This window comes from Micrasema longulum, unplaced genomic scaffold, assembly GCF_059751315.1.
Source record: "Micrasema longulum isolate JH-2025_06_02 unplaced genomic scaffold, ASM5975131v1 h1tg000725l, whole genome shotgun sequence".
NCBI lineage: Eukaryota > Metazoa > Arthropoda > Insecta > Trichoptera > Brachycentridae > Micrasema > Micrasema longulum.
In genome coordinates this window covers 981,796-1,006,656 of record NW_028277921.1, presented here as the reverse complement: position 1 = coordinate 1,006,656, position 24,861 = coordinate 981,796, and the positions used below count along the sequence as shown (strand labels likewise).

Sequence of the window (24,861 nt, the reverse complement as noted above, 5' to 3'; positions counted from 1 at the left end):
GGTGGGATTTTAGCTTTAGTAAAAAATATAACATTTGAAATTTTTTTTAAATGTATAATCATATTATTTAAATAAAAATAAAAATAAAGGTCAGTTAAAAGTGCTACATAATGGACTTAAACACTACAACGACTTACCTTACTACTTGAAAACTTTTACTGGAGACAAATTTAAAATCAATCTGAAAAAGCACATTATGACTGAACTAACTAGACTAGACGAGACATAAAATGACTAGACAATATTGAATTTCTCACGTTACCCTAACGGGTTTTTTAAAATTGTAAATATTATTTTTTTTAAATATAAAAAAAAATAAAAATATTTATATGTGATTACTTAGTTGCATTAATTCGCTCATTGTCACGATACGGCAAAGGTTTTGTTTTGCATTTTAAGTGTTTATTTTTGTTTAGAAAGATTTATACTTTACTTATTTTACATATTTTATTTTGAAGGATGGTAGGTGCTCTTGAAAAAACCAAATTTGATCGTTTTGTAGTTTTTTTTTTGTTTTTTAACTTCGCGATAATTTTCTTCGAAAAAATTTGTGTAATGTACATTAACTATTTAATTAATCAATTATCGTTTTTTTCTCTCAAATCTTCATATCGGGATTTTTTTTTACGTAAACGATTTTAAGGCAAGGATTTTTTTTTGTTAGAGTTTGTTTATTGTTAACAGTGTATAACAATTTTATAAATAAATTTTAACTAAAAAAATCAAACACGTTACGCTTTAAAGGCATACTTTTACGTAGATTTGAAAATTGAGTGTATTTTTTTCAGTGAGCTATCAAATAATTTATTTTTTTAAATTATAATTATTCATAACACAATTTTTCATCACGACAACGCATACGTTGGTTTCAAGATATTTTAGCGTCTTACTTGTATGTAACAAAACACTGTTTGTTGCATCGCACGGAAAAAAATATAAAACAGTTACCAAAGTAATTTTGAATTTATTTGAAAATAATTGTTTTAGTGAAAAGTGAAAAGACCATATTCTGATAAAAGTAAAAATACTTTTTAGAAATCAACGTTTCAGATAAAATCAGTATTTTGGGAAAAATTTACATTTTAGATTGAAATGGGTATAATTCATATGATGAAGATAAGCATTTCTTCCCTTTTCTATATTAAATAAAACGTAGGTACTGGATGAAATAATTTCAGCTTTCTAGATATAAATCAAATGTATTATCATTTGTACATTTCAGTTTTAGATGCTCGTCCAGGAAAACGAAATGATATATACATACATAAAAAAATCTACGTTGTTAAAAAATATTTCAATGTCAGCGCCAGAAATCCAACACGGGAGTAGTGATATGTTTAATTAAGGTAAAAATTTAAATTAGTTATCAACAGGCATTTTATAACAAACGGTTTAAGAGCGAATTCAAATAACATAATGTATCCTTTGAATATACGAACTAAAGCATATCTCAAACTTGTACATCATTAAAGGAATTTTCAATTTTGGACGATGTTTACAATTTACGATCTACGTCTGGGAATGTTAAGTGCCATAATATAATAAGTTAGACCATATTAACTACGTGTAAATAAGCTTTTCTCCTTTGTTTCAGTTATATCAACCCTAAATAAACAAGCTCACAACTTATGTACAAACATTAAATTTATTAATATTTATTTATTTATTCATGTTGAACATGATGCAGCACGAGCTGAACCCGGCAATGCTTTGTTATTGGTAGATTTAGGCACATACACCCATCCTCTAAAATAAGAACACTTAGCTCATGTCCGAACGCTCAGTCCTGCCTCAAGCGAATTTAATCGTTTTTTAACAACCAGCTGGATTTCGACGTGGTCTTAACATTTAATTTGAAATCAAAATGGTTTATTGTGTCGTGAAAGCGTTTAAAAACCATTTGGTTAAACGTAAAAAAGATGATGCAACTTTTATTTGGTAATTAGGTACCTAGGTAATTCCAGAACTTAAAATAATTAATTTTGCAAATATCAAATTCTGTTTTTCTACCAACAGTGGTGCACTTTGTGCAGGAATGCGATTTTCAAAAATGTATTATTTGTTATTTAATATTATTGTATCATTACTAAAAATCCATTAAAGAGAAACAAATAGGTAGAAATTATAAGGAATTTAAGGAAATAATCTAATAAGGATCCATCAAAGTGGATGTTTTTTGTATACATTCAGAAACAGACTTTTTTGTACGCAAAAAAAAACAACATCCTTCTATTTTTTGGTATATGTATTCACTTCAAATGCAGCCCTGGTAGATGATGAATAAAACATTTACACTCCCAACTTTTTTCTAATGAATGGATTGAAAATTTCAAACGTTAATATGCGCATGGGAAAGCTCATCATTTTGCTAAAAATCGCACGTAAACCGCTCCAGTAGTTATTCAGTCTATCGAAGACAAACATACGAACATTACCTTTTATATATACAGATTCAATGTTTTTTTTTAAGTATCGAGTCTAATAATTGTAAAAAAATCAAATATTTATAATTTTCTTATTATCAAGTGGTAAAATTACTGAATTCACACATTCTTAATAAATTAATACTAAAATCGGTAGTTCGTAAATGCTTTAAAATCTTAACAAAAACCACCCTTATTCTCTTCGAATCAAGTAATATTTCGACCTTTTGAAATATTTTAAAGATTTATTGAAAACATAATGTGATTAATTATTTTTTTTGAATTTGTGAAATTTAAAATTTATTTTCAAAAATAAAAAATAAAAAACTTGTATCTCTTTCCATCATTCTCAATAAAATTTTACTAACATAAATAAACAGATAAGTAAATAAATAGTAAGTTGAGAAACATGGTAAATGCTTCAAATTCTTCAATTAAGTTTCTTATTATTAATATGGTGGGTGGACATCAATGCGGTCTGGTTTTTGTCAAAATGTTGCGAACATGCAACGAGGCGTGAGAGGGCGTCCGCCATTTTATCTTCGTAATAATCTTTAAAATTCACCGTGCTCACCAAAACGCGTTTTTCTAGTTTGTCTGTCAAAAATCAACTAAATGAATAGAATAATTTTGAACCAATCTAGGAAGAATATATACTCTTTTTTTCTCTTTTATTACGGCCTTTCACCAAAACATGATAATATAGGCGAAAACAAGATACATACATTTACAAATGTGAGCAAATAAACAACAAAATCAGAAAGTACAATTAATATAAAAATATACACAAATTAAAAAATAATGCAAATATACATTAATAACATAAAATTAATTTTATTTGTAATATTAAACACATGGCGGCATCCGTGGTGTAGTGGTTAAGACGGTTGACTTACACACGGAAGGTTCCGGGTTCGATTCCCGATGAGGACAAAAAAAAAATATATGGTTTTTCTCAAGCCTGGGTGGTTCTGTGATGTGATTCGCCACTGTAATTGGGCCTCCTAGCCTGTTGTAGTGCAAAAAAAACTAACAATCATGTTACAATATTTGAGTTTATCCAAATGTTTGTAGACAAAAGACTGGAGTTCACCCCCTCGGAAGTCATTAAGATCAACAGGGGTAGAGGGATGTAGAATCTAAGAAATCTGGATGTTCAAACATAGGCAAAATGGTGAATGTTGCACAGTGTGTAAAGTGCTTACTCAAACCAGCCAATGACAGGTCATAAGCCCTGTAAATGCCTAGACTTCCATATTCCCTTCTTTACGGTGTTCTCCATCCCTGTTGTAATTTGTTGATTTTGACAATTCTGTAAATTAAAATTTTATAAGGACTTTTTGATTATACATCAAATGTAAACAAATACATACAACCTATTCATTTTGTATTTAACTTTAAATACACCTGTCTTTTTGTCATGTAAAACTTCAGTATGGTTAATTTGTCTCGTGTTACTGGACTAATTTATCCTTTGTGTAACAAATAACATTCTCATTGTTCAAAAATATTTTGATACCATAGTGATCAACATTGTATTTTGCTTATTACAAATTTGTGTATTTAATAATGTTTGTATCTTTCACGAAAATCCAAATAAATTAATAATATAGGTTTTAATTTGATACAACTATTCTTTGATTCTTATGTCATATTGAGGATTTAGTTAATTCTATAATTCCAGTATAAAAAAAAAGAAAATTTTACTGCGCAACCATTACGGTTTCTGCCTTAAAGTATTGTTAAACTCACTTTTTATGAGAAAAAATTGACGATTTGTTTTATTGGATTGAGCTTTTATGGAGTTTTTATACATTAAAAAATATTTAAAAATGTTAACAATATCTTCAAGTACGCACATGGTACATCACTTTTATTTTTCAATCCTAAAAAAAGTTTAAGCGGGTAGACTTCTTGTTGCCACGCGATTAAATGGTTGAATTCCTCCATAGTTACTGGTTCCCCCCTCCCCCTCAAAATTGGAAAGGTTTAAAGAAATATTTCCTAGGAAATTAATGAAGCACTTAAAGTTTTTGCGAGCACCCCCTTAAGTACGTGATACAAACGCTTTTATTATTCAAAAAAATATTCGTTCAAAACAGGTTTTTTCTTTTTCTTGTGATGAACTTAAATTACAAAAAAGAATTATGACGTCCATTAAATACATTATTTGGTCGTTATTAATTGTAATAAAATTAATATTAAACAACTTTGTTTTAAACCACTTTTTTTTTTCTTCCGACCGACTTCAAATCTATACAAGCTTCTTTTTCAAAATAAGTGGTGAAAAACCTAGTTGTTAAATTTTTATTTTAAATATTTAAGTAATAATTTTAAAACAAAACGTAAAAAAACATGTTTTCTTATGATTTTTTGTTTTCGTTTCAATTTTTAATAAAAATCAAATATCAAAACCATACGTGTACATCATATAAAATATTTTTGTTTTAAATAAAATATTTTTTATAAGTCTACAAATGCTCTCTCAAGTATTGTTTTAACAGTTTTTTTTATAAAAAAAATTTAATTTTTCTCTTACTATCCCCAAAACATCCGCGTGTCACGGTGCTGTGTAGTCATTAAACATGCAAACAATGTGAGCTTTTGAATCGGAAAAATATAATATTCATAAGCAATTGCTGAAATTGTTTACAGATAAAGTAAAAAGAGATAATATTATGAATTTAATTGCGAAAACATATCATAAGCTCACGCTCGCAGCGCGAGCGAAAAAACCGCCCTTAATGAGAGTTGGAGAGCTACTAATGCTTAAATATTGATAATAAAAGTTATATTGTTGCTAAAAACGTGAAAAAATCAATTAGAGCTAGTAATGACCGTCTGGAAGAAGTACTAGAAAATATGCTGTTGGTGCGTGTGTTGTACCTCTATTATCGAGAGTGAGACGTAAAGAGTGTGCGAGACTATAATACATAAAGATAACTCTTTTACTACGTATGCAATTTGCGACACGTTGGTAAACTTTGTATTGTAATAGTGATTTATCTCCGATTTTTGATAAAATGCTTTTTCTGCTCATAATACGCATTAATTATTTAATAGACAAATATTTAAACCGATACGTTAATGTATAAAGGAGGAATACCGAATATTTAAAACCATAATTTATTATATTTATGGATATATTAAAGTTATTGGATGCAATGTGTACTAGCTACACATTACAAAGAAGGGCGAGTTAAAAATATCCACTCGCGATATTTGACTGATTTTGTTAGTATGGGTATATTTAATTAACTGCAACTTATGTTCTAGATATAGGCAGAAAAACTAATAAATTAGGTACGCTCCAACATTAATCTAACATAAAATTACGAATTTAACTCTTGTGTGGCTATGACGTCACACTAGTCGACTTAGCGTACAAGACTTGATATATTTCTCTTATTTTTTTAAATGACGAGATCGTATTTTTTGTAATCTTCAAATGAACATTTTCACACCGGTTTTGGAGAGTAAAATTTGTATAAATATGCTGGATATTTTTACAAAAAATATTTATCCTTGCCGTAGCAAGGATACCCATACAAGGATATCGCGTACGAAGAATGAATGTCCGCTAATTCAGTAAGACATCTGTACAAGAGAGAGCACTAAGATAAAACTCTTATGAGTTAAGTTTATTATTTGTCAACAGTTTATGTCAAAAAAACTTGACTTAGGAGTATGCTCAAGAGCTGACACCTGACAGAGGAAGAAAGGAAGGAAGACGGAGATGCTGTTTTGTGGCCGGTGTTATGTAAAACCACGTAATACGAGCGGCGAATTTATGAATTTTAATTTATTTTACTATAACGGAGCTAAATTATATGTTTATTTGCATAAATTATGGAAAAGGAATTATTAAACAGTATTTCTCGATGTTTTTTTTTCAAATGTCTGAACTTTAGAATATATTCCATCTTTTACTAGTGGTAACACGATGTTACATCGCGCGTAAAGGGATTATTTACCACAGTCTTTTAAGAGTTAACCACGTAAGCGATCCTCAACCTGTGGCTCCAGAAAAATATCTCTATTGTTTATGTGGATCTCCTGTCATGTGCCAAGTAAGGAGAAAGATATAACGACTCTACGGGGATCGAGGTGCCACCTTTATAGCTGTAATTTGATGGAAGCGTGTTCTTGGCAGAACACTCTTTACATGTCTAGGTACAGTGCTGTCAAACTTACAGACTTTTCCCTCCCCTGAGGGTAAAATTCAGAATTTTCTCGTTCACTATCTCGTGTAGTTTACATGACGTCGTTTGCTGCGCTTGACTGCATTGTATGTACGAGTAGGTAATTTTACAATCTTGAGGATATATTACATGGGAAAGTATTCTTAGATCTGTAATGCAAGAATAATAATAAAGTAATGTAAGGATTAAAAAAATTAAATTAAACCAAATATTAAATATTTGTATATAGCCACTTACCGACTTTTTTGTGTCTACCGGTTTCGAGATGTACCCGTCTCTTCGTCAGGAGACCAATTGAACCAACGTGCATAACAACTCACGCACAGTGTATAATTGTAATGCCGTATTAAGCCGACTTCATGAACTCGGCAATAGTTTTTCCCACATATCGGATATATTTAATGTGGGGTATTGTTCTTATAGAACAAACCTTATAAACTTTTTCAAAGATGAGCAGTAATCATATTTAATGTAGTTACTTCACATATGATTTTCTGTTTTTTTTTTATATTTATTTTTATTATAAACCTTATTATGTTTAAAATTTGATTTACTTTTTATATTAATTTTTAAAGTTCTCGTATACTTTTTATTTCAAACTTTTGTTTTATTTAGACTTTTTTTTTTTTTAATATTATGTTATATAATTTTTAGGCTTGATTATTGTTCCTTAGTTTTGAGTGCAAATATGTAGTTTAAAAAAATATCAAACCTTATATGTTTATATTATAAATTTGTAAAAGGCAATTATGCCGTGTATGTTAATAAAAAAAATAAAAAAAAATAAAAAAAATTAGATTTGCGAAATGCAATATTAACTAAAATAAGTCATTTGGTGAGATGAAAACCATTTCGCAGCAAAAAACATAATCATAGCAAAAAAAAAATAATAAATGATTTTTAAACAAAGGAGGAATTTTCATCAAAATAGTGGTGGGTTTCCATCGAGAAATTTTATCACTATCCAACCCATGATAATTAAGATGACAATAATATACATTTTTTTACATTTTTTTTTGCACCACAACAGGCCAGGAGGCCTAATTATAGTGGTGAATTACATCACAGAGCACCCAGGCTTGAGAAAAATCACATTTTTAATTTTTGTGTTCTCACCGGGAATCGAACCCGGAACCTTCCGTGCGTGAGTCAAGCGTCTTGACCACTACACCACGGAGGCCGACGTTATGTGGGCACTTTCCCGTAAATAAAATATAGGATATGGTGGTAAATTGATATTTTATGGGTTATTCGAAAGGATTAGTCCTAAGATTGGGGACAAAGCACCGAAAAGCTTATAACGTCACATTAGAAAATTCTAATATTGGACCAATAATTAATTGTAAAATATATTCATTTAAACTTACGCCTTAAAGCATGCTTTGCCAAAATTGCAGAGTCACATCTTGTATATTTAACCGCGTCATTGGCAAATCTTTTACAAGACTTGTCTCACTAAGTGAGAAAACCGGTCCGTTGTGTTGCCTAATCTGATTCCCTTTTGCAGGTTCGGAAACATTGCAAGCGTGCGAGACGACTCAGTGGCTAATTTACGCACAGTACTTACTCGGGGAATTAAATTCTTTACACTATACAACACTCGATGGTGATGATTACGTATAATTTGTTTACCTGTTACAATTTCTCGCACCATGTTTCCTGCTTATAAAACCTACAGAACTTGTAAATATACTGCCTTTAATTTTAATTTAAGGAGTTTAGGAGGCTCTCTAATTATTTAACATTATTAAATATACTGCTTACTAACTTTCTCATTAACTACATTGCTTCTAATTCTACGTAAACTTTATGCCGGTAGAACATTTTCAAGATTGCAAAAACGAGATTTTTGACGCCAACATTATATTTCCTTGTTATATTAACATTCATCACCTAAGTAAGGAAAAGCATTAATTAAATTAAAATTTTGGCGTACAGTTTTGTAATTTTATCTTCAAAATGAATTTCAAAAGTTTAATAAACACACCGTTCATTTTATTTACGTATAATAATCAAATTTAAACATTGAATATAACAGAATTCAACAAATGAATAAAAACAAATTTGCATTAGATATTTCAGTGAAAGCATCAAATTAGCGGCGCTTTTATGGTAGCATTTTTGATGAAAACAAAATGATCGCTAACAAAATAATTGCGTTTATTTTTTTAAATCAATCGTCAAAAATGGCATAACCGCGTTTGTGTTTTGCTTTTGGAGTAAAATCATTTTTCATATAAAAATGTTGGCTTAATTTTTTATTGAAATTCACTGAAGCTTAAATCATTCAAATAGAGCGAAACTCATTTGGCTTATATTCGTGAAAATAATATAAATATGTTTGAATTCAAAATCAACACCAAAGTTCATTTTAAATCAATGTTACACTACAACACCATTTAACGCAATTAAAGTACATTCTCACATAAACTTATTACATAATGATGTTCGTTGCAATAATGTTCATTTGAGATTCACTCGCCGTAAAACTTACAGAGACGCGAATTTGAAACATTAAAAAAATATAAAATATTTATTACATACATATTTTTTTCTTATCAAAAATAAGCCAAGCAATTAATTTAAAATATTACATATTTCTTTGACAATTGATTGTACGAAGGGGCATTGTAACACAATGTGACACAAATATTACATTCCAATTTTCTACCGCAAATTTTATTTTATTTTTAAAAATTGGTATAACTAAAAATACGTATTTCATTAATTGCAAAAAGCTATCAAAACACCTGGTATTTTTTTTATTTTAACGGAGTTCACTTTTGAGGGGTTAATATTCAAAGGGGTAACTTTGTATTTGAATGTAAAATAAATCAATTTGGCAGCCTCCGTGGCAAAAAAACTCTTGCCTCACACACGGAAGGTTCCGGGTTCGATCCTCGGTGAGAAAACAAAAATTAAATCTCATTTTTCTTGAGCCAGGGCTTGTTGTGCTGTAATTCAAAACTGTAATAAGGCTTACTGTCTTGTAGTGGTGCAAAATAGTAATTAATAATAGAATATAAAAAAAAAAACAGAAATAATTTAACTTTGAATTTCCCTCTTACGCTTTTGAAATTGGTTATGAGATTTTTTAAAAATTTATTTTAAAAAATGGTGTGTTAAATGATCAAATAAGGTTTTAGGCAACTTTACCACAATTCGAACTTTGTTTTTTTACGAGTATCTGATTAATGAACTCGAAGACAGTTTTTTTGGGTCCAAAATTTCAAAGAAGCATTTTTTTTTTTAACACTTGTTTTTTTTTCTAGCTCATCACCGTCAAACATCCCCAGCGGGAAGTGCTCATGGCGGGAAACATAATGGACTGAAATTAGAAACCACTTACTTTACATTCGGAGGCTTCGATTGGAACCTAACCCTGTTTCCCCACGGAAAAGATATGAGTAAGTATTATTGTATACTTTAAAAAAATATATTTTATTTATTAATTAGGTTGATGAGTACGTCAACATTTTGTTCCCTGAATGTAGATTTGGTAGAGTTTTTGAACTTTTCTCTTTGAAATATATAATCTATTGCTTTAAAAGGATTCGATTATTTTCTTGGTTTGCAAGTTGGCAGGTGGCGAGTGATCTCACCCTCAGGTTTGAGATTTGATAAATGGTCCACCAAGAATGCAACTTATTTTGTGATATCAAGTATCACATTCATTAACATGTGTAAAGGTGTTTCATTTTTCTACACTGCAAGACCTGCATGCAGGATTCATTCTAGCAAGGTGTGTATTAAATCTGCAGTGCCTTGTAAGGGCTCTAGTGATAACCCTCACTTGGTTTCAGTTTGGCTCTATTAGATCGAAAGCAAATCTTTCCGAGTACCTTAATTTAGATCAAGGATTATTAGACAAAATAATTGATTTAGTCGTTTTTTGTTAATTTTTTTATTTTTATTTATTTATTGGGGATATCAACAGTAATACATGTAACAAAAATATAACAAATAAAATATACAGGGAATAAAAACAATGACAGATATCCACAGAAATACATTAAATACACGCACAATACATACTAGTGTGTTTGTGTGAGTGTAAGTGAGTGAGAGGGTAGGTGAGTGGGTGTTATATTGGAATGGACATGTGTGTAAATATTGCACAGGTGTCAAGTGTCGAAAATATAAATAAAATTTTAAGAAATAGAGATAAAATAACATAAAATAAAATGAGATAAAATTAGACTTGATTATTGAAACTAAGAATAAGACAAAAACGTATGTTTTAAGACGCGCATTTTAAATGTCATTTTTTACAAGCAAATGGATCAATAAAGGGAAAGTTCAAATTATATTCACGAGCAAAACGTATAAGCGGAGAGTTCTGGGCATAGTTCGTACAAATTGCTGGCACATGAAATAGAGAGTTCGACGTGTGACGGGTGCGGTAGCCGGGGACATTTAATGATAACTCCGACATAAGAGCTGGACTATGCATGTGTTTTAATCATAAAATTCTCTTAGTATTTTTAATCACAAATACTATTTTAAAATTGTACGATAATTATCTTATAACTCACTTTTTAATATCACATTATGATATTCAATAAAAAAATATCATACCATAATCAATCATTGTACTGAAGGTTAATAATTTTATTTTTCCGGTGATTATCCATGAAAATAAGCTTGAAACTTACTACTCCTATTTTGGAAAATACGTTTTACCAGAAGAGTTTTTTACTAAAAAAATTTGTTTTCAGAAATCTATTTTCGGCCAATGTTTTCATGTCTTTCAGCTGAACAACCTATTGTTGAAATCACTGATATGAGCCAGGTATTCATGATGTGTTCTGACAATGACATTGACAGACATTATCTTACAAAAAAAACAAAGGGTGGATTTACTTATAACTACCACTCCTTCATAGAAATAACGAAAATAGCTTGTTTATCTTGTTATGCAAAACATTTTTCAACATTTAACAAATGGTTACACAAAATATATTTCACGGAACATAGCGTCTAAAGCTTGACACAGACAGATCATTATGTCACGAGTCGTGAGTGATCGGGAAACGATTTAATTTTGTATTAGGTGCGAATAATGTTTTAAAAAAAATGTTTTTTAAATTTATTTATAGAATATGGAGATAATGGTTATGAAAAATATTTAAACGAAAAAATTCTTAGAATTCAATATTACGAAATAAACATTGTATTTTACGATTAATTTAATACAATCAGCGGTTATTTAAAGTATTTTCAAACATTTTATAGTGGTTCAAAAGAAATTAGATGATTTATTTCATAGAAACATGCAGTTAGCAATGATAAATCACACGTTAAATATAAGATTGAAAGACAGACTAGTAAAGTCATAAAATAATAATCAAATATTTTCAATTATAACACATTCCTTAATGTAAGGGTCCATATGTGTAGTATATGTAAGAGGGTTCAATGTTGTGTAAGCGTGTGTGTAAGTGAGCATAATTTAAAATCAAATTTAAGATCAACGATTATGTATCGCAGCCAGATAGCACAAGTCGTAATTAATGTTTAAATGGATTAAGGAGTATGCTGAACATAAATTTATTGATGAAAAAAAAAGATAATTTGAACAAGAACGATATAGCAGGGGTAGTCAACCGGTCGAACGCGATCGACTTGTCGATCGTTGTAGTTAAGACTGTTCATTGCGACAGGCGACATGTTCCTATCGAAGGCAAAAAATAAAATATTAAGGTTTCAAAAAGACGATGAACTTAAAGATTTTTTAACTATCTAGTTCATGTTGCAGATGATTGAAATAAGCTACGTTTGGTGTTCTAATGCAGTGCCCTATGCACCGGAAAAGGGAATGATAATGATGGGCTATTTGCATGTGTAACAAAGTTAATTAAAGGTATGGTTCTGCCTCTTTTGGGTTTCCCTGCGATTGCCTTTAATACTTTCATCTCTGACGTTCTGAGCAGTTATTTGGTTTTTCTATTTAGTTTTTCTACTTGGCTTATCGTATTTTTTATTTTCTCTCTATCTATCCTCGCCTCTGTTGTATACATCATAATTTGTTCTGACACACGTTTTGTATATCCGAATTATGTTTCCAATATTCATGTGTTTATTCTACTATACGACATTTTTTAGGCATCCAGATGTTTACTTACTGAGATGGATTTGTTCTCATCATCACTATGGCAGCATCATCTGCATGGCATGTAATGTTAATGACCTTATCTCCCTTAGTGAATTCACTACCTTTTTTTATTCTCAAAAGCCTTTTTTATATATATTTATTCTACTCGTGTAAGAAAAAATTTTAGGCGTATATATTGTTGTTGTATATAAATGTATGGCAGCGGAGGAATTCGTCAACGGTGGCATCCTGAGCCCTAGTTAGCAAGAAGGGTTGTGTGTCTTGGCGTCATGTGGCAACCGGCCGTAAAACAGAAACTAAACAACAAATCTCCTAGTCCAATGCGTAGATTGAGGACTAGGAGGACTCAGCATAAGAAAATTAAATACAACCAGTACCCTTGATTAGTATTTTAGACTTCGTAAGGTCCAAGGTTTGAATCCTAGCATAGTTTATATAATTCGTTGATTTTACACTGCAATGCGTAATAGTTTCTAGACTGGATCGTCAACCGTTTGACTTATATTACTTACCGTTACTGCTGCGTAACAGAAAATATCTAGGTAACTTGCAATTAGAGTACTAATGCAGTGTCCTATGCGCCACTTCTGGGTACGGGTAGGGAAACTATGATTGGTTGATCACGCGGACACTGGAGAGTCACAAGTAGACATTGGGTTTGATCTAGTTGGGCAACCCAGCGAAAGAGAAAATAGTGTTTTGCATATTTAGTGCTGACCGGCAGATGGGATATATAGTAGAAATGTTTGTTACGTGTAACGCTAAAAGGGATATCTAAATACATTTTGAATGATAATAAACAATGTAATTTAAAATGTTGATAACATAGAATTAAGAATAGTCCAGAAGGAGCGTAGAATCATATTTGAATACATCGGACTGTGTCCAATAATTCACCTACTATGCCCGAATTTCACCACGCGCATTCGTGATGTCCTCGCGTAATGTTGCACGATGGGAAAAAATATAATTTTAACACAAATGTAAGGTAAAAAAAAAAGCAATCTGTTAACTTCTCTAAAGTTTTATTGTGCACGCGGAAATATTAAACTTAAAATGTAAAACAAATTTTATTTTACATAAAACGGATATGTTTATATCATGTTAAATAATATTTGATGTTTTAAAGATAATGTCGGTCAAATGTCTACGATAGAGTTGATTTATCTGAGGTCCAATTTTTATTATTTCTCTTTTTAGATGAGCAAAGTAGGGTTAAAAATTTACTACCCTGGCAACACTAACGAAATTTCTTTTTTGTCTCTTCGACAATCTGACAGATAGAAAAATAATTCAATTTTTAAGTAATGCATTTACTACTTAAACATTCGTTTGCTAATTACACATGAAATGTGATACCATCCCGTTTCTTTGGGATCCCAGCAGTTTTCTAACTAAGCGATAGCAATGGATTGTGAAGTATAAAAACCAATAGATTAACTAGTAAACACTTTAATCGGAAACGAAGTAAGAACTAGGAACCTATTTACGATGTATTATGTGGCCTCCGTGGTGTAGTGGTAAGGACGCTTGACTCACACACGAAAGGTTTCGGGTTCGATTCCCGTTGAGAACACAAAAAATAAGTGTGGTTATTCTCAAGCCTGGGTGTTCTATGCTGTAATTCATTACTGTAATTGGGCCTTCTGGCCTGCTGTAGTGCAAATAATATTTATGATTAATAATAATAATAATTATACCGACTGTTACAATATTTTATTGAGAGAAAAACCACGAAATGTGAATATTTATAACAACCTCAACGCCTCTCTTGAATTTCGGCATTTTGGAAGCAAATTATTCGTGCACACCGTTTTAATATTTACTGATTTATTTTCATTCGTTGATGCTTGGACATATTGTCTTTACATGTGTTATTGCTCTGTTTCTGCAAATTTTAAAAAATGTTTGAGATAAATTCGAATGAAAATGGCTTTGATCCTGAGGGAATACCTCGGTATGGTTCACGTATAATGCTTTTTTGTTTCATGAACATTTTTTTTAGCAATGTAATCCAAATTAAAAATTATTTTTGCGTATGCTGAGTGTTTTTTATGCCTAACTTAAATAGCGTTTTTTATTTCAATAGTGTTGAATTAAATTAATTTACTTTTTCATTAAGTGTTGAATTAAATTAGTTTACAAATTTAAGAACTTATTATGGCTTTTTAGGCTTTACCGTTTTAAGCTTTAATAATGAACGAGATAACAAAATATAGTAAATTTAATTAAACTACATCCAGAAGAAAAATGTATAAATCATAAAAAATATGAATATTACAATACAGAATAACAATCCAAAGAAAAAAACAAAAAAAAAACACATGAAAATAACAAAATATTAAGTTTAAAACAATCAAATTTACAAAATAATAGAATCATTGAAATAATTAGAAAATAATTAATAAAATATAATTAAGATATGGTTTAAAAAGTAAAAAAAAATACCTTAAAAATAATTTAACCGAAAAACGATTATTAAGCAAATAAAATTATGAAAGAAATGCAATTTGATAATTTTCCATAGTTAATAATTTTATTGATAAATAACATACTTTAAATTTATTCCTGTGGTAATCTCATACAGTGGTCTCTTCCCTTCGATAAAATCCAGTTTTGGATATCTTAAACATGGAAATTATCTTAGAGAACTTAATATGTTCAACACTCTTGGAGCTATATATCATTGCCCTGCTAAGCGCATAAGTCGTATGCGGTGAATTGCAAATTCTATAGAAGATTACTCTTTTATGCTTTCCCGAATAGGTTTTTGTTACTTTACGTTAAAAATTACAAAAAAATAAGTATCATATTTGATAAGCAGAAATGACCCTTGAATTAGTAAATATGTAAGGCTATAGAATATCCATTAAAAGTATCAAAACAATCAATCCGACTTTTTATAACTTACGACTTTAAGTCTAAGCAGGACAGTATACGAAAAATCTCCGAGCAAATGTCGTACAAGTAATTAGGATACTCGAAAACTTTGCACTTGTAATATTTACTTATTAATTTTATTTAAATGTTAATAAAAACAGATAGCAGGCAATACTCGCACGTTCTTAAATTCATTTAAAACAAAACGAAAACAAAACAATGCATAAAACAAATCTAAATACTTTTTTAAAAATTTAATTTTAAATAGGTAACCTGCATTTCACTTTATTAAATTTAACGAGTTTACTAATATTTTATTTTGGTAACGTTAACTTTTTGTAAATTTTTATTGTATCTTCTTACTACCCTTAATTTTGATTTGTCTATTTCGTATGCACTTTTATAAAAGTTTTTGCTTTTAATAAATTAATTTATTTATCAACGGACATTGTCTATTTATACAATTCATAGGGTATTAATATAACAATCTGATTTTATGTGATTTTTTTTTTTAAATTGGTTTTGTTTCTATATCAGTTAATTCCGTAAGCATTGGGGTCAAATGGTCAGCGCGTTTGATTCTTAAGCGAGGGGTCTCGGATTCGATCGCCTTATTACCTTTATGTATTAAAAATAATCAATATATGGTGCAGTTAGTGTATCCAAGCAGTGCCATATGCATTTTTAGGTGCAAAAAGGGAGCATTTTTGTTTTATTTTGTATTTATGATTTAAGTCATCCTTTTGAACATCAATATTAACATCTATTTTTTATTTTTTTGAGTTGTCCATTTTTTTGGAATGCAAATTTATGGATATAAATTATTTTTCCCGTATATATATGGGATATCATATTCTTACGGCAAATATCGCAATATTTTTTATTTTTTGTGAAATTTAAATTGACCTACCTGGTTTAGGTTAAGGAAAAACTTGCTATTCATGACAAGAAAAATAGTCTCTAAAGGATATTAAAACATTTATTCTTGTACAGTTTTCAATGTCTGTTTCATTTAATGCAGGTTCCATTCTTGCCATCAATCTTCCACACCCTTATTGGTATTCCACCCCTTTCCCTTGGCGGTGTCTGGAAGTATTTCTGTCCATTATTCCCGGTAATAAAACCCTTAAAATCTTTAGCGAAAGTTTACCTTGTAGAGAAGAAAATGTTAAAACTGGTACACAAAACTTTAAAATAGACATAACATTATTTAAATAACTAACTTTTATGCAACAAGGTATCGTTTTATTATGTAATCTACAATATTTTGTATTAACAATATTTTGAGTTTGTCCAAATTTTTGTAGACAAGGACTGGATTCAACTCCCTGGGGAGCTGTTAACATTAACATATTACAACAGAGATGAAGAACATTTAAGAAAAGGTAATATAGAAGTCAAGGCATCTACAGGGCTTATGATCTGTCATTGGCTGGTTTAAGGGGCCACTTTACACACTGTGTAACATTCACTATTCTGCCCATATTTTAATATCTTTATTTCTTCGATTCTTTCATCTGTTGATATTTGTGAAGTTAAAGAGCTGGAACCTTTATTTATGTGGGTGAGATTCATCTAATTGAATTATTTCACCTACATACTAGGCAACGCCTGAAAATTGTATTTGTTAAATTTCTATACTTCTAAATGAACTAGGTGGATCTATCAACAATATTTAGAGTTTGTCCAAATTTTTGTAGACAAGGACTGGATTCAACTCCCTGGGGAGCTAATACCTACATAGAGGTAATAACTTTTCCTTTCCCGTAAATGACGCCGATCTAAGCATAAAACATGTTTATTGGTAGACCTGCATAGATACCATTACAATAATTGACTCTTGACATAGACACTACGAACGCAATTATCAATCGGCGTACGGCATCAACCGGATTTTTTTGCGTACCTATGCGTTTAATTTGTCTCAACTAGCAGAAGTATAAGCTTACCGTCCCACTCATTTAAGCATCAAGAAAAATGACATAATTAATGAAAACTCACAGAAAAAAAGTAGCCTAGAAATAATAGTGGATAGATTTCCTTTTATCAAAATCATTTCGAAAAAACTCAAAGTAACATGAAAACAAAATACATAGAAAATGAATTCATACAAAATTTTTCGGGTCAGAGTGTTTCGTCAGATAAGTTATAAAATAGTAAAAATTAGATTTAAACGTCACTTGATTAGATTTTGTTTCGAAAGTCCAAAGATCAATTTTCTTAAAGTAAACGCGTTCTGACTTTTCTTCAAACAAACGTATTCTCGTATTTTCTCTCTGTATTGGCACATGAAATATTAATTGTTGCCGTGTCTCTATTGTTTTGCTTTTTTGATAAATTGTTTCTTATGGGAGCTAGAAACGTTAAAAAATTCATAAACGCGCGCAGTTTTATCTGCCGTATTAGGACGTACGTAAAACGAATATGTTATATAGTTTTGAATAACTGAAAAAGTACTGACGCAGAAAATTGTATTATTTAAAAAATATATATATGCTGTGAGCAACTCTATAAACTTGAACGACTTCAGAATGTATGCATAAGGTACATTTTTGGTCTTAGGAAATATGACCACATTTCTGATTATCGTAGGCAACTGAAATGGCTCAAAATTAGACAGCGGAGAGACTATCACTCCCTCTCACTTCTGTTCAATGTACTTCATAGTCCTAACGCTCCTATATACCTATGTGAAAAATTTCAACGCTTATCAGTTCATGGATTACCTCTTCGTTCTCATTCTCAAGGCACTCTCTTAATACACAATTCCTCTTTTTTCTCTAACTCATATAGTATCCATGCGGCTCGACTGTGGAATCATCTCCCATCCACCATCAAAGATGTTACTACATTATCTCTGTTCAAATCACGTCTGAAGAAACATCTCCTTTCTCTTCCTTAATCTCTCCTCCTTTCCCTTTTCCTCTTTCCTCTTTTTTCCTTTTTCCCATTGAGTAATAGTTTTGATTTAAGGTAATTTATAAACAAATACGTTCATTTCTATTTTTATATATTTTTAACTTTTCAACCTTTTTTTTTCTATTGAAATGTTTTTATAAAACTTTTATTTTATTGGTTGGTTGGAAGAAATTGCCATTTGGCAATAAGCCCGCCAATGTACAAATAACATTATGTACAAAAAGTTAAATAAATAAAAAATATGCCATATTCTTTTTTATAAATTATAATTTTTTTATATTTTCTGTATTTGACTAAATAAAAATCGATTATGTGTGTAGTAAGTTAAGTCCATTAAGTTAGTTAGATTTTGTGCCAATCATTTTCTTTCCCCACCTAATGGCGCATAGGACACTGCATTGGTAAACCAATCGTGGCGTATCTTGATCATTTTTGTTTCTTGAGGTTAAAATGATCAGCTTTACGTTTCAGGTGCCGGTCCAGGAACCATGAAATATTTTAGTGTAAAAACATATTTATTCAATAAATATTTCATATCAACCATGTCAGGAACCGAACCCGAGATCTCTTGCATGGTAAGCAAACGCGCTAATCCATACACCACAAGGCGACCAACACTTTTTTTTAATCGTCAAAAACTAATAAAATACTTTAATAAGCCAGCATGTTCGACATTAAATTGAAAGTCAATAACATAGATCGTTATATGTTTCACTTGAACAAACGTAATTATACTTTGATGAATCTGTGGGTTTTAATTTTTTGTTGCTGTATCTCAAAATTAAAATTTTGGACTTAACTGGGCACACGCCCCGACCCGGGAACCATTCACAATCACATAATATAATTTATTATATTCCTATTTCTATTACGCATTGTTAAATTACTGCGCCTTTTTATTCCATGTTTGTACCGTGTTATTTAAAAACCGTGGAAATGTGGTCCTGGTGTATTTGATGTACTTTTTATAATATAACGCTTAATCATACTTATTTTTGCATCATCTCCTGCAAATTTTTCCACCCTCTAAAAATAGCACCTGAACCTCACACTCCCTATCTTGAGTACGACTAGTTCCGCCCATAGCGCCTATCTTCGTAAAGCACCCTCGTACCGGAATAAGACTTAAATGCACCTCCACAACTTGCAGGAAACCGGTAATATCTTAGAAATGATTATGACGTCAGAATCGCGAGAAAATTCACTTAAAACGAAAGATAAAAACGTATCACAGTTAAACTATCGTCATCACGTTTCCCTTTGCGCTCCCGGTGGTGCATAAAATGCATGAACAGAAAACGCATATCCTTATAATATGTTGAGTGGTTACGTTGCAGTTGCAAGACCAGTCAAAGTACTTACTCCACATACCCGAAAAACTCTTTTGAAGGCCGTTTTTATCGGTTTTGCCCGTACAAAAAAACATATTTATGTGTGTCAATAAACGAGTTACACTTTTTAATTCCATTAATCGTGATTTTTTCTTTTGTTTCTTCTTTAATTTGTTTCTTCTTCTTTCCTCTCCACTTTTCACTGAGTTTGGCATTTTTTTACCATCAACGCTCAAGGGGCATTTAAAAAAAACATTCATTCTAACGTAATTTATTTTATTTTATTTTTTATTTTATTTTAGCACCACAACAGGGCAGGAGGCCCAATTACAGCGGTGAATTACATCACAGAACACCCAGGCTTGAGAAAAATCACATTTAATTTTTGTGTTCTCACCGGGAATCGAACCCGGAACCTTCCGTCTGTGAGTCAAGAGTCTTGACCACTACACCACGGAGGCCGCCTTAAAAATACTTAAAAATAAGACACAAATAATCAAATAAGTAACTGTACGGAAAAAAGATGCGAAATCATAAAAGATGTGATAAAAAAGTTAAATACAAGTTAAAAAAATAAGGTATATGAACGCAGAAAACTCTGGTGACAACTGTCATCAAGCGTAGGCGATACAGCTGGCTTGGGCCATGTGCTGAAGATGCCTCCTGAGAGACTTAACCACGCTTGCCTACTTTACAAGGCATCAGGTTCTCGGCGTCCTAGACATCCACTGCTGACTGTTTATCGGCAGTTTGTGTCAGAACTACGGGACGCGAACCTAATTTAGGAGAATGCACAGGAACTAGCAGCCGACAGAGATGCTTGGAGGATCTTTGTTAACACCATATGCTCCAACTAGGTAGCGGACATGGAATAATGAATAATGAAGTACATGAACAAAAAATGCAAAGATGTAAAATAATGTAATGAAATTTGTAAAGCAAACAAAGTAAATTAACAAATTACAACAGGGATGGAGAATACCTTAAATAGGGGAATATGGAAGTCTAGGCATTTACAGGGCTTATGACCTGTCATTGGCTGGTTTAAGTGGCCACTTTACACACTGTGTAACATTCACCATTTTGCCTATGTTAGATCATCCATATTTATTCAATTCTTCCATTTGTTGATTTTAGTGAAGTTAAAGAGCTGAAACATTTGATGTTGTGAAGAGATTCATCTGACTGAATTATTTCACATACTAGGCAACGCCTGAAAACAATTATTCAATTTTTAAACTTCTTCTTGGACCAGTTGGTTTCATTACAATATTTAAGGTATTCTCCATCCCTGTTGTAATTTGTCAATCTTAATGACTCCCGAGGGGGTGAAATCCAGTCTTTTGTCTACGAACATTTGGACAAACTCAAATATTGTAAAGTAAATTCAGTTAAAATATGTGAAATGCGTGTTTGCCAATAATTAAATGCGAATAAGTTTAATTGAGTACAACAGCAAATAAATACAAGTATAAGGGTATACAAATAAACAAATAAGTACCCAACATAAAACTGGTAAACAGAATTATAAAATATGTAGAATTAACGTATAAATAATTAAGTAAAAAGTAAATAAAATATTTTAACAAGTAAATAAAAAAAGTGAATGTTGCACAGCCTGCACAGTGGACACTTAAACCAGTCAATGACAGATCTTTAGCCATGTAAATGCCTAAACTTTCGTTTTCTGTTTCTCTCAAATGTTTTCCATTTCTTTTATAACATGTTTATCTTAACAACTACACAGAGAAAAAAATCACACTGTCATTACAGATTATTTATAAAAAGTGATGGGTCTAGCAATATTATAATATATTCGGTAAATAATTTACGTTTGTATGTTCAGTAGTCTGTCAGTGTTCCGTTAAAATATATGTAAAAAAAAACATGATTAGGGAATCGAAAAGCGTTGAAAGCAGTATGATTCGTTATTTCAAAGTAAAATACATAGAGATTTTACCTCACCGCATTTCAAAATATACTAAAACCTTTCTTCTTTAGTTGGTTTACGAGTATATGCAGACCCCTTGAACCATCCGTATTCCGGAGAAATACGCGAATCTCTCGCCGGAATTGCCGCGAAGTTTGCATTTCATATTGTAAAATAGAACTACTGCGCAAATCATTTTTGCTATTAGCTTATTGTTTATATTTTTTAAATGTTACAATTACAGAAATATTATACAAAATATAATATACGAGTATATGTAAGAAAGGGGAGAAATGTTATGAAATTATCTGAAAGTGGAAAAGGGAAATAATAAGTACCTCACAAGGTACTCAATATGGCATAGATGATATAATATTATATAGTAGATATAAACAACACGATATTTTAATATCCATACAAATATTATAAATGCCAAAGTGTGTTTGTTTGTGTTTCCTGCACGTCTCAACGGAGCAACTGATTGACATATTTTTTTGCATAGAAATAGCTGGAGAGGTGAAAAGTAATATGTGATATTTATTTTTCAGCCCAAAAAAAGTATTACATTTACATATAACAACAGAGATGAAGAACATTTTAGAGAAGGTAATACAGAAGTCTAGACATCTTCAGAGCTTATGACCTGTCAATGGCTGGTTTAAGTGGCCAATTTACACACTGTGTAACATTCACCATTCTGCCCATATGTGAACATCTTTATTCCTTCAATTCTTTCATATGTTGATGTTTGTGAAGATAAAAGGCTGAAACGTTTATTTATGCAGGTGAGATTCATCTAATTAGGTTATTTCATCTACAAACTAGGCAACGCCTAAATATGATATTTATTCAAATTTTATACTTCTTCATGGACCAGGTGGATTTATCAACAATATTTTCAGTTTGTCCAAATTTTTGTAGACAAGGACTGGATTCAAATCCCCTTGCCACTTAAACCAGCCATTGACAGGTCATAAGCCCTGTAGATGCCTAGACTTCTGTATTACCTTCTCTAAAACGTTCTTTATCTCTGTCATTATATGTATTAAATTTCGCCAATCATCAACATTATTTGAAAATGAGTAGTCGGAAAGGTTGGATGTCAAAAAGAACGATTTGAAATAATTTATTTTAATTCCTTTAATTGAGTTGCTTTATCTATGGTAAGTTTGGTTTGGTTTTTGTTGAAGTTTTGTAGTAAGATTTTGGATTTGTGGACAAAATAACGATGCAACGTAACCATAGCCTAACGCCACTTAAACCAGCCAATGACAGGTCATAAGCCCTGTAAATGCCTAGACTTCTATATTCCCTTCTCAAAAACTTTTTCCCTCTCTGTTGAAATAAATTTTAATAGCAGCTAAGCCAATGTTCGTGCAGGACAACGTCTGTTGGGGTCCGCGAACGGAACGCGTACGAAATGTCAAAAAATGCATTATCAGTATTTTTGGTCATATACGTATTTAGCGTCACATATTTTGTCCATATTTTGGCTTTAAGATAATATAAACACACCCAAGGGTACACCCAATTTACCTGTATTTTTATACCCATAAATCTTTCAAATCTGTAAACCAAATCTCGCGAGAGTAATATATTATGTCAATAAAAACCTTTTAGAAAGTCTTAAGTAGGCACATTCACATAAGGACTCTGTTAACTGTCGTGACATTTCTACATATAAGATTGATCACCTTTAACTTACCTATCTAAATTACCACTTAAACACAGGAAGCATTTGCATTGAACTCACATAAAAAAGATTGAGAATAAAAAATTTCCTCAGGTTATACTTTTATTTCACAGCCAGGACAACTGTTTATTGGATGCACTCGCCATGGCGATTCCTGAGAAAAGATGACCAGAGTGGTTTAGCGTAGCTTTCTCTGGTGGATTAAAATATTAACACATTATTTATTCCATTCTAACGGATTGAATCCTACAATATTTTTTTTTCATAAACTTAAAATATTGTTTGAGTATTTGTTTTATTATATAAGACGAGTGATATTTTAATCCACAAATTTGAAATATCAAGTGACCGGTTTCATCGCTTTCGCGACATCTTCGAGACTGGTATCTTTATTAAGGAGTTCAATATATTCATACAAAGCAGAGGTAATGATAGATAATTCAAAATCATATGAAAGTAAATTAAATAAAGTTATTTTTATCTTTAGGATCATTATCAAATTTATTTCGGGTTAACTAATGAGTTGATATAATGATATTTCAATGTGTTTAAGCATTTTATTTTTTGTGTCCCATCCTTCGTGAGTGCGATTTTTGTCAATTATGATTTCTGTAAAAAGTCATTTGTAAAAATATATAACAATTAGTAAGGTAATAGAGAATGCACGTGTGTTATCTGTTCATTAAGAAATTATATGTCGGGTTTATTTTTTGTTCTTTTATTTTCAAGAATTTCTAGTTTGTCAAGTTTATGGCCTTTAGGTGCAATATGAATTATTATTACATTATTTTTTAATTCAAAGGAATGTTTATTTTCTATTGAATGATTGGTAAAATTTTAATTATCTTTATTACTAGACCATGATTGTATGTGCTCTTTTATGCGTGTTTTAATCCAGACTTAAAAATGTCGCAAAAGCGATGAAGCCGGTCACTGAATATTCTAAATTTGTAGATTTAAGTATCACTCGACTTTTATTTATATAATAAATTACAATGAACTTCTATTAAGAATTTTTACTGACAAACTTAAATGTTTTAAGTATTTGTTGTTTAAAAAAGTGTGGTCTTCAGTTTTTATTTTTTAATTCAATCCATCATTTAAATAAAACCCTTCTTTCTTGTATATTGTATCTTTTTCCTTAACATATAATTATTCTGACTCACTTCCATCTCCTAAATTTCTGAAAATTAATATTGATGTTTTTCAAATATTTGAACATCATTATTTTTGTGTAACATAATAACATCACGACAATTTTCAAAACAGATTTTCGATGTTTTCTCCCTTAGAGAAAAATACACTTTCTAAACATTCAAACGTACCTATGAAGATATTATTATTTTGACAATGCGTTGAAATGAGAGG

The 24,861-nt window shown here is 30.7% G+C and overlaps 1 protein-coding gene across 1 annotated transcript in view; it reads left to right on the top strand.

The window, feature by feature from the left end:
- Nucleotides 1-24,861, top strand: part of LOC148279400 (uncharacterized) — a 249,363-nt gene that overhangs the window by 50,571 nt on the left and 173,931 nt on the right. The window contains exon 4 of the mRNA XM_088230023.1: nucleotides 9,956-10,032. Coding sequence (XP_088086149.1) covers nucleotides 9,956-10,032 — 77 coding nt within the window. The remainder of the gene's footprint in view (nucleotides 1-9,955; nucleotides 10,033-24,861) is intronic.